This window comes from Mobula birostris, chromosome 12 (assembly GCF_030028105.1).
Source record: "Mobula birostris isolate sMobBir1 chromosome 12, sMobBir1.hap1, whole genome shotgun sequence".
NCBI lineage: Eukaryota > Metazoa > Chordata > Chondrichthyes > Myliobatiformes > Myliobatidae > Mobula > Mobula birostris.
In genome coordinates this window covers 43,879,413-43,891,618 of record NC_092381.1, presented here as the reverse complement: position 1 = coordinate 43,891,618, position 12,206 = coordinate 43,879,413, and the positions used below count along the sequence as shown (strand labels likewise).

Sequence of the window (12,206 nt, the reverse complement as noted above, 5' to 3'; positions counted from 1 at the left end):
ATGTTCGTCAGCTTCCACAAGCCAAACTCACTTAGTCCTTACTTCGTTCACCATGATCGAAACGCTTAATTATGTCTAGTTTTACGCTAAGTGTAACACCCTTACGAGCTCTTTCAGGCTTTTCCAATACCTTAGAACTCATCTTGCAAACGGCTGCTCACAGGCACGTCTTAAAGCAATGCCAGTGAGAATCCGGGGGACAGCAGCTGCTCGGGGCACGCGCTGCCTTTTATCGCGCGCTGATTTTTTCGCACGCTGATTTTCCCCGCGCGCTGCTTTTTTTTCGTAACAGTGAAAACACCTTCTGAAAGCGAAAACAGGGTGCTAATGTAGGTCTTTCGTAACAGTGAGGTTTCGTAAAGCGAACGTTCAAAAAGCGGGGTCACCTAATTATATCATTTGGTGCACACCTGATACCATAAAAAGGTAAGGAATGCTGATGAGGAAGTGGCTAATCCAGTTTCACAAATAATGAAAACTTTCACTATGAAACCAGTTACGTGATATGGATGGGAACTATGCTATACAATATTTAGGTAATTATCCTTTCAAAACCAAGCTGACCATTTAAAATGTTTCTAATTACATATTGGAATAGTTTTTTTTTCGGTGCATATATACAGATCATATAAATAATAAGTGAGTTTCTTAAATGATCTATGTATAGTTCTCATGGAAAGCAGCTTTGAAAAGACTATTTAGTCACAGCTAGATCTAGCTTGCCTACAGCATTAAAATGAGAACACAAATCCATCTATCTGTAGCCATCCTTAATTCTGCGGGAATGGGGATGAGCTTTTCCACATCATTCAAAGCTATTCTTTACAGGGCAGATTATACAGCAAATGAAACTGAGATTTTATTAGCTCCAAAATACACCCCTTTCCCCACTAATGCACACACCAGACCCCACCATCACCATTGCTCCCTTTGCCTTTACTACATTTTCTGTCAGTAATAAAATGGAATTGACTGTTAAACTTCAAGCATGACCAAGAGGAAGGGAATGAGATGGAGAAGGAGGGGAAAAGAGATCACACGAACTAACCTTTCAGCTTCCCATAGTGACATAACAGGACTTTCATTTTTAGTGTTTCTCCAGTCAACACTAGCAATCACAGTTAAATATCTGGGGTTATGCAATTTATTCTAAAAGAATAAATATCACACTATTAAAAAAAGAAATAATGATAAATCTTGAGATCAGTCCTCTGCTTATGACCATTATAGGTTTTTAATTTAGCTCTTATTTTGCTAATACTTTCTTAAAATTGCATATAGATGTGTATGGAAATACATGATCTATTACTGTGTTCTCAGTGCCAATTACTGTGTACCACTCTTCTTGAATTTTGTTTTAGATTATATTTTTTCAGAGTCTAGGACTATTTATAGAACTGTAACCCAGCGTATTCCATTATAAGTAACAGAAAATACTGGAATAGAAGATAAGAGTGAAACTATGGTGGTAAACAAAAATAAAAAGAAACACTGCTACAATAAAATGACTGAATGCATGAAATTGAAGCTAAATGTGAGAAAATTAATGATCTTTAAATATGGCATTTCAGTTTTTCAAGAAATCATAGAAGTTAGATCATACTCAGTGTGGAAGTGTCTGTCGATCTTTTGTAGTACAACTTGTTGAGACAAATCTGAAAAGTTGATGCCTTTTTGTCCTCTTCATTGTGGCAGCACTTCTGCTTACTGTGACCCAGTCAACCAAGAAACACTGTTCATGGGAAAGCTGACAAAGGCTGAGAATGAGATACAAACCCTATTTTCAGGGTCTGAACTTTGGCACAAAGTGGTTTTCTGCTTAATCAATCGTGTCACCATCTCAGAATCACTTATCAAGCACCTGATGAATGGAAAACGGACTCAAAAGAATTTTGACAAAGTTCCAATAATTTCTTGTAATATTTAACGTTTATGGTCATTATGCACAGATAATAACCTCAGTATTTTTCTTTGATAAACTAGCTGGCATTCAGAAAATTTTTCATTTTCCGTAAGCCAATAGCAGTGCTGTGCTTTGACAATAACACTTTAAAAATGAATTAAAATCTGTAATTTGACAATAAGGAATATTCCAAGACAATTCATGAAGATTGCCAAATAATCCTCTGCGAGTCTGAGAGATAGATTTTCAAATTATGTCGGTTTTTAAGTATAAATTGTAAGTATAAAATTGATTCTTTTTACTTCACAGGTAACTGCTGGATGCTGAAGTTATTCTTTCTTTACCATTACACAATCTCATTAATAATGAAGTCAATTTACCAGTTGAACAGGATAGAGCAGAAATAAACAGTCTACATAGCTCTTCGTGCCAATCCAATCAGAAAACAATTTTTATTATTGAGCAATATAAAGATAAATCCAAGTGTAAAGGATTTTTTTTTTATAATTAGCTTCAAATTTTAATCATGGCAAAAATGTTTTGGACGCTGTTTGCTTGTCATTGGCTACAATAGAATAGATTGAGATTGAAGAGTTCCTGTGCTCCATCTTCCGTACCAACCATAAAATTAGGTCTAGGTATATTAAATTTAAAAGTACAAACACGAGAAAATCTGCAGATGCTGGAATTTCAAGCAACACAAATAAAAATTGCTGGTGAACCTGCAAATTAAATTTAAAAGTCCTCATTTAATTTATAAAAATGTAGTACTTTGCAATAGTTTATGTGACATTATTTGTAAACAGCTTGAGTTGCTGACTGATAATGAAATTTCTGTGTTAATTATGGACTACTTCAATAAAATCCTGTTTGCTGGTGGAGTTGACTCCAGGGAAGTGAACACCTTACTGTATTGCTATGCAATGACAACATTGCTTGACGTTAACCTAGTTGATCCTATCTAATCTGGCACTGCATCGTGTTTTAATTCCACTGGCATCAAAGGTGAATGGTTGCCAAATTAGTACCACTGTTCTTTACTGCCATATGTACATACATGTATGATTCCATTGATATCAATGGAGTTATAAAGAAGGCAAGACAGCGGCTATACTTCATTAGGAGTTTGAAGAGATTTGGTATGTCAACAAATACATGGAAAAACTTCTATAGGTGTACCGTGGAGAGCATTCTGACAGGCTGCATCACTGTCTGGTATGGAGCGGGGGGAAGCTACTGCACAGGACCGAAAGAAACTGCAGAGGGTTGTAAATTTAGTTGGTTCCATCTTTGGTACTAGCCTACAGACTACCCAGGACATCTTTAGGGAGCAGTGTCTCAGAAAGGCAGTGCCCATTATTAAGGACCTCCAGCACCCAGGGCATGCCTTTTTCTCACTGTTACCATCAAGTAGGAGTTACAGAAGCCTGAAGGCACACACTCAGTGATTCAGTAACAGTTTCTTCCCCTCTGCCATCAATTCCTAAATGGACATTGAACCCTTGGACACTACCTCACTTTTTTAATATATATAGTATTTCTGTTTTTTGCACAATTTTAATCTTTTCAATATATGTATACTGTAATTGATTTAGTTATTTATTTATTATTATTTTTTTTCTTCTATGTTATGTATTGCATTGAACTGCTGCTGCTAAGTTAACAAATTTCACATCACATCCCGGTGATAGTAAACCTGATTCTGATATGGTAGTGGAAAGGTTAGCTGGGTTCTGTGAATTATCCCCAGTATAGAACGAGGGTAGGAGAATAAAAACAGCAGCATGTGAAAGGGAATAGGTTACAGGTCACTATGAGGAGGAATGGTTCAGGTAGCATTATTCTGAAAGCTGACTTTGGCTCAATTGTATTTTATTAACATGTTTATAGTGTAATATTTTGGTTTATGAGCTGTGTGTGATATATGTTTTGTGGCTGCACCGTGGTCCGGAGGAATGCTGTTTTGTTTGGTGGAATATATGTATGGTCAGGAGACAATAAGCTTCAATTTGAACTTGATTTTCTGCAGGTGCCTGAAGTCCAGAACAATAGACACAAAATGCTCGAGAAACTCAGCAAGTCAGGCTGCATCTATTGAAATGAATAAACAGTTGACATTTCAGGCTGAGACCCTTCTTCAGAACTGGAAAGGAAGGGGAAGATGGCAGAATAAGGTGGGGGAGGGGAAGGAGTACAAGCTAGAGGTGATAGGTGAAGCCAGTGGGGGAGGGGCTATGAAGTAAGAGGCTGGGAGGTGACAGGTGATCAGTTTCTCCAACTTCCAGGAATACATTTTCCTTCTCCTTCTATTCCTTTCTCTGGCCTCTTACCTCTTCTACACATCTGCTTATTACCTCCCCCAGTGCCCCTCATCCTTCCATTTCTCCTATGGTTCTCTCACCTCTCCTATCAGATTGCTTCTTCTCCAACCCTTTACCTTTTTCACCTATCTCCTCGCAGCTTCTGACTTCATTTCCCACCCCTCCCCCACCTTGCCATTCACCTGGCTTCATCTATCACCATCGAGCTTGTTTCCCTTCCCCTCCTCCTACCTTCCTGATGGGATCGTCCCCCTTCCTTTCCAGTCCTGATGAAAGGTCTCAGCCCCAAACATTCGTTGACTGTTTGTTCATTTCCATAGATGCTGCCTGACCGGCTGAGGCCCATTATAATATCTAAATATGATGGGCTCAGATTTGGCAACATCCCCCCAGTGCTTCCCTTCCCTTCCTCAACACCTTCCAAACTGCCCATGGAAAACATGATACTGTTAAATCTTATGGTCAAGGCTCAGGAATGGGGAATAATCATGGGTACAATGGGAATGCAGGTTGCTTTGTGTGGAACCATAATCTAACAAATCTAACAAGGCCAGTTAACCTACCACCATTATAGAAATAAAAACACAAAGACAGACACACGCATGTATGCACACATGGACGCAAACACATGCACACGGACAAACACACATATACACACACTCACATTCTCATCACGCACACACACTCTCACACACACACACACAAGCACAAAATGCTACTAAATTCACACATACTGTATACTTTTTGCATACTATGAGTTTGACTTCAATATGTCAGTTTAATTTACCAAGATTATCAGAAGTAAAAACTTTTAAGTTTTTTTCCCCATCTTAATTACAGATGTAGCCCCTTTCCCAAGTCCTTGCTGCATTCAGTTTATCAGCATGGATTAATCCTGGGAATTTCTGCTTTGTACTCATTGATACATGTACTTACTAATCCCGCTGGAGCATTCCTTTACTAGAATTTTTGAATAGAAAAAAAATTAAATAAGACTGAACATGGGCCTATCTTGAAAGCCAGCATTCTCACCTCATAGTGATTTATTTAGAAAGCAAATTACTGTAGCCCAGAACATCACTTAGGTTAGTAATTTGGTAATAATAACAGATTTCCCTAGCAACAGAAAGAAATGGGGTGATACTAACACAGCCTGTGAAACGCAAAATGAGAATTATCGGGAAGGAAAGATATGATGCAAAATAGTCTATAAGTGGAACAAAAGGAAAATATTGTGACCTGTCAGAATTATTATAGTATTGCTGCTGGTTCTGTTATGAACAGAATTAAACCTTACATTATAATTTTATTTCTTTGCTTCAGATGAACAAAATCCAATTCATTCTTCACAGTGGAGGTAGGATCGTGCTTGCAGCTGATAGTAGCTCGGAATAAGAATGACTTGCTTAAAATGGTTGGCAGACTGTTGCATCAGGCGAGAGCAGGTCACATTGCAGTTAAGCATGACATCACCGTGTTGGTGAAGCCAGTGTGAAGCTAAGTATGCAGTAGCTAGGACTAGGGATTTCCATAATTCACAGAGGCAATTCGGGCTAATGCGATGAATGCATTATTGATCTCAGTTATTAACCCAAAGCAGTGCATCATTTTTGCATCTTCAATATATAAAATATTTTTAACTGTCTTTTAGAACACGAAAAATTAGGCATTTTAAAATAATACTAAAGTTGCTGCCAGACTAAGCCCTAATAATCTATATCAGTGGTTTAAAATTATTTCACATTTTATTTATGCCAATTTGACTTATTTAATTGCTTAATTTACTTATGCTCCCATACTTTCAAATGTTTATACAGTAAACAGTAGCTGGTTTTGATTTTAATTTATGAAATTGACATGTAGACTATCAGAAAAAGGATGCTGCTGCTGACATGACCTTCATTAGAGGTTTATGTTACAACAGTTAAGAGGTCCAGGACAAGGCGTACTTGAGCTCATAAGAACATGTTGATTTTTGTTTGAAACTCCATTTTATATATTAAGATATCGTGTGTTTATCTAAGAAGGTCAATTTTAACCAAATGTATAACAGTCCAAGGTTGTCTCAGTTAAGTAATTAGGTTTCTAGGGGGGAAATTAAGATACATTTTCTTTTAAGCTAACTGAGAGATTTAGTGATCCTTTAGGAATTGTTGCACTATTAAAGTGACTTTACCAATAGGATCTAAGATGGCAGTGAATTGGGACTACTCAATTCATTTAAAGAAATACTGGCTTAGAAGGAATTAAGTATTTTAAAGGTAAGTTGCTAGAAGATCATGAACTAGCATTTGTTCCGAATTGTATCATACCCAGTCATTGCATCAGCTCAAAAGAAACATTTGTAGATCTCTAGATTTCTCTGGTAATGTCATCCTGTGACTCAGGAACCGCCATGCATTTTAGAGCTGCAGTGAAGACAAGAGATCAGATACCCCACCTAGTGGAGAGTCTGAGAAATATCATTTTTTTCAACTAACTCAGCATCCAGTTGAGTTAGGATATTGTCACAGAATATACCCAATGCCTACAAGGAAATATTACCCTTTTTTTTGGGCCCACTTTATGTTAACGCAAGTCAGTATGGTGGCTAGGATTGAGAATTGAGGAATTAGCAAGGGAGAGATCAGATGCCTTATTTGAAATCAAAATGATCAATCTATTATGTACAATGAGTTTAATCTGAAATTTGAGATCAGCATTGTTTTATAATCATAAAAAAGTATACCATACATAAATTCATTGTTGAACTGGATATTTGTTGTAGCTTTGCATCAACAGAAGGTTATGCTTCTGTTTTGACAATGCTGAATAGTGTATCAAGTTCCTGCACAGATTGGTTATGATAAATTAGTCTGCCAAATGAATGTAAGATTTAACACCAAAGTTTTCCCTTTGCATGGAACCGATAACACAGACACCAAAACAATGGCTGCTGAAAAAAAATTAAGGAGTTTCTTACTTCATTAGCTTGGACATAAGGTTAAAAATTGCTTAAGTTTCTGTAATTTTTTTCATTTATTTGAAATTTTACTGACTGTTCAAGGCAAAGAATGACTAATGTGTAAATGTGACTATAGGTTAGTATTGCATTGGAGATAGTGTGTTAAAGGAGCAAGCTATTAACGCTGTGATTACCATTGTGCTATTGTCAGTATTCATTTTCCTCTTTATCCTTTATTTCCGTTACAATGCATAGAGTTAAAGATCAAGGCAATAATTAAAATGCCTATTCTCAGCTATAACTAAATATTTTAAGTAAAGTTAATCGAGCATTTGCTATAAAATACTATTTTAGCATTTTTTAAAAAATGGATTGGGAAGCTTCTTTTGTGGAAGCCTACGGATTCCTGGCAAAATAGTCAATGATCTTAGAATGACATAATCTGAACAATTTTTAAGGCAATAGTTTACAAAAAAAATCAGGTCTAATGGTTTAGTGCTTTACTGTAACGATTTAAATGTTCTTACTGGTAGGCGAAAGAGTTAACAATGGTTGAATTCACTGGGGATTTAAGGTCTCCTGCACTACTTCGCAGTCAATCTTGTGTTCCTTAGCTTTGCAAGCAGCAAGAACTCTTGGTGCCTGAGCGATCTATAACATAGGTTATTGATTTCTGTTCATACGGTTCAGGTATTTGTCTCCTAAAAGCACCCGCACAACGGCAGGAAGCTCTGTTCAGTGAATAGCAAAGGGGGGTTAGTTGGTGGACGGGGTTAAGGTGATTTCAGTTTGCTTATGCACTCGGCTTTTCAGCCATCTGTTGGTTCCCCCTTGCAGCTAAGCAGAGAGAGAGAGAGATCTGTCAGTTGTTCTATTTCAAATCAGCCTTTCCTTTGTCCCTCTTAGTAACTGTGGAGCCAATCAGCCTGCGCCTGCCAGGGCAGCTGGGAGGGGGTTGGCTGAGGCTGTGGCACGGTGCACTCGAGCAGCCTGTGAGAGAGCAGACAAAGGCCGGGCTTGGCAGCCCCATTCGCTGTGCAGCCCGGAGCTTTGCGTGCCGCGCAGCACCAGCCCTTGGCAAGGAGGCGACCCACTCGGGCCCTACCACCAGCGGGGATCCGGAGGGGAGGAGAGGAAATGACAAGGCAGGAAGCTTAGCTACATGTGCTTTATCTCCATGTAAACATTCCTCTCTCACATTTAAGGGCAGCCCGAAGAGCACAGAAATTGAAGTCAGTACTGGGGTAGACCTTTTGCATTGATTGAACTGTGAGTGAGTTACCTGTGAATCCTGCCTTTAAACGCTGATCAATTGACAGCCCATAGCTAGTGTTCAGATCCCCCCCCCCTTCCCCGGCTTGCAGTGGCACGGCCTTGTGATGTCAAAGGTCACTGGTCAGCCCCTTCAGCTCTTAAAATGAAGTCTAGCCCCTTGCTTCAAGGAAGCTCAGAATCGTAGAGCTGGTTTCTACATTCAGCCCATGACTGTTAAACTACTCTCCCTCTACCCCCCACCCCCCACCCGAATCACCAGTATTGAAAGTCAGCAAGAAATAACAGCAAAAAAAATCAAAAATAGGATTTTTCTTTGAAGAGCACAACTGAAGCAGGCTTTCAGAAATACTGCAAAAGTGGAAGCTGTATGACAGCATTTTATATAAAAGTAAATATTAATACTGCGTAGACAATGTACAACACAGTTTGGAATATGGACAAATCTGATGCAGACTGGAGAGAAGTGATGATGCCCTATTCAACAGAGCTAATATTCTACATTGAAATGGACCCTCCAGGTAACATAAGTCTTCATATTTTACCTTGGTCTGGTTATTCTCGCATTCTTAGACTACTTAAAGCCTTAGTTTATTGGGCTTTCACTACGTCTTTGTTCCTTTGTGTATTGACTGGTCTGTGCATAGTCTTTGCAGTATACTCTGTCCTGTTGCTGGTAGGGCCTGTTTCATATTTCGTAGAGCTTTATCTTTTATTCCTTGAAAAAACATTTGGCATGTCGATTTTGAAATCAAAACTATACGTTTTTTTTGAAAATGACAATGCTGTATGTATAATCATATTGAAAATATATTCTGTCTGAAATAACTTCATAAAAATAACTTGAGTGAGAAATATTTTAATTAGAAGTTGTTTGAATAGTTCACTCTAAAAACAGGTTTTTGACAGTATAAGCTGGTCTATGTGGAATGGCAGCAAACCTCTTATCATAAGCAGGCGAGGGAAAGTTTTGCGTGCAAAGGAATTGTGTGAACAGCATAAACGATAAGAGGAGCTCTTTGTAAGCCATATCAGTTCTGAATAAAGCATTATAAAGTGTCTGCTTTGTAGGGATCTAAGCACTATTTCTAAAGATTAATGTTGCTGTAGTCTCTTTTAGAGAGCAAAAAAGATAGCTAGAAATTGTGTGATAGTTTTTGTAAGAGATTAATGAATTCTGTAGTTGTATTTTGGGGGGAAATGTGCATTGTAATCATCATTGACCCCTTAAGTACTGTGGTCTTGCTTATCGTCAATAGACTATGGAGTTAAATTGACAATTTTGGTGATTTTGCTGTTTGCAGTTTTTTTTGTGAGTGAAAAGTGGCACGTAATTTGATTTCACAATGGTAGCCCTGCTATCATAACATGCACTTTGCAGGCAATCTGGGTTAGAAAGGTTTCATTTTGAAAGTTTCCAAGAGAATATTGTCCTCTTGGAGTCATTAACGAAAAGATGAAAGTTTAATAATGCTGCTTTCTTTAAAATACAGCTGCTGACTTTTAGATAAAGATTGCCAGCAGAATAGGAGACAATAGAAGAGGGTAAGGCTCTAACAATGTTCAGATAGGGATTGGGGGGGTAATGATTGGGTTGGGGGGGAGAAGAGGAGGAGTTTCTTCAGCCTTTTCTCCTTTAATATTTATTGAAGAGAAACATGAGTCTGTTTGAACTTGGCATCATTTCTGTTGGAAGCTGTGGTCTGCTTTATGAGCTTTGAATGCATAATCGGTGTGTGAACTCAGCACTACCCTGATCCACTCTGGCCAGCCTCTTCCCAATAGAGTGCTATACAGACCATGAAATTCTGCTAGCTTGGCGACTTCTGGATGTGATTGTAATGATAAGAGTTTGGCCAGACACTTTCTCTTAACACCCACACTCTCCCCTCCCCACCCGATTCTTGCTGCTGTTCTCTTTGGATCACCGCAGATCACGTTGCAGTATCTAGGGATTTTTTTAGGTGAGATTATAGAGGCATCAGCTATTTCTGCAACAGGCCATTTTAATCTTTATTTCATGCTTAGTGATTCAATGAAGTAGACGTGTAAGAATAGTTGATATGCCCATTTAAAGCATTGCATTGCTTCTTAATCCTATCCATTGCAAAGAAACTGGTTTGCTGTCTTGCTGCTAAGCCATAATTTGTAGACCAGCATTTGCAAAGATATTTGTTAATGCTGCCATATTGATCCAAATGGATTAAAATATGGAGTATGAACAGTTTCTCTTTTGGAAAAATTACAGCCATGTTGCAGTTTGGGAACTTGCACTCTGTTGCTGACAAGAATATCATTTGCATTCTGAAGATGTGCAGACATCAGAGTCTTTGCAAATGATGTCACTCATATTTGAAGACAATAGTGCATAGAGTGATACTCCAACGGCAGTATATTTCCATAACAGCTCTCCAAGAGTGGAAAGTGAACTATGCAGTTCCATCAGAGCAGTGGCCTATCTATAGCCACAATTTTTATTTGCATACTGTTACCAGATCCAGTGTAATGGGAATTAACAAAACCCTTATTATATTTTTCCGGCTTTCACATCCCAACGGGACTTGGCTGGATACATTATTCAGCTAAGGTTACACGAGCAGTGAAGAGGTTGGTGGTGTGGAGTTTGTTGGGGGGGGGGGTGGTTGGTGGTTGCTGGGTGTCATGTCTCAGCCCCTGATAATGTCACAGCAGCAAGTCTTCTTAAAACAGCTGAGCTTTGTGCTAGTATTCTGTCAGGATGTTGCTTGACTGTGTTGCTCCATTTGCCATTTGATTCACTTTTGCCAACCTGGTGATTGACAATAAAGTACTAAGTCCTATATGGAAGGTCATTGTAGGAGTAATATGTAAACCACATTACATTCAAATCCTTAAGAATATTGCTTCAAATTTAGTTTAATGCTTGTGATTCCCTATTTTATACTTGACAAAATTCATTTTCATTGTAGAAGTTAAAATATAATATGCCAGGTCAGTTTTTCTGTAAAATTTTTGATAAATGCTGCTGCAAGTAATTCTTATTATTAATGTTGATAGCAAATGGTGAAGATCAAATGATAACCTACTAGGATGTATAAGTAGTGATGTGTTCACATTCCTAGTTGCGCACTAACTTGTGTCCAAATTAGTAAGTGTGTCCAAGAATTAATCAGTTGTGCTATCTGAGTTTTGCTTGCATCTGAGTTTTCACCTTTGTCCTGTTAATGTGGAAGAAATGCAATCTGATTGCAGCAGCAATATTAAACAATTTGCAAAAAGAAGTCTTTCCAGTTGTAGAGTCAGAGGACTCGGCAGGGTTTAAGCTGTGAGTTACTTGGCCAGTTTGTGAGAGATAACTTTAGGGAAAAGTTTTGATTAGTTCCAAATAATATAACTTGTGACTTGATAAATATGTCTGTTCGATGCCCTCTGTCCACAGATTGAATTGAGAGAACCCATCCAAAGTAAATTAATCATATTGTTTAAAACTCAATGCAATTAATAATGTTTTCTGCTTCTGCAAAGTTTTTCCCTTCTTATTTCACTTTTCTAAGTAAGTTGAACATAATTGTCCAGCTAATTCAATGCCAGCTTGACTGTTACACTGAGGTTGGTAATGATGTGGGGTGGGGTGGAGGTAGATGCCAGTGAAGCATTGATAATGATGCTTTCTTGTGTGACAGCTGTACTCAAATAAGATTGGTATTTTTCTTGCTCGAGGATGTAACCAACAAGCTAGAGGCATTGTGCCAAGAAAGACCCTTCTTCTGAGTAGCTGTCCTCGAGG

General features: G+C 38.2%; 1 protein-coding gene across 5 annotated transcripts in view; it reads left to right on the top strand.

Moving 5' to 3' along the window:
- Positions 1–12,206, top strand: part of pik3r3b (phosphoinositide-3-kinase, regulatory subunit 3b (gamma)) — a 598,971-nt gene that overhangs the window by 550,049 nt on the left and 36,716 nt on the right. Inside the window, exon 1 of one of the 5 annotated variants that reach the window (XM_072273714.1) lies at positions 8,203–8,961. The exons of the other annotated variants lie outside the window; for them this stretch is intronic. Coding sequence (XP_072129815.1) covers positions 8,856–8,961 — 106 coding nt within the window. The 5' untranslated portion in view covers positions 8,203–8,855. Of the gene's footprint in view, positions 1–8,202; positions 8,962–12,206 lie in introns of those variants that run through there. 5 annotated transcript variants of the gene reach the window in all.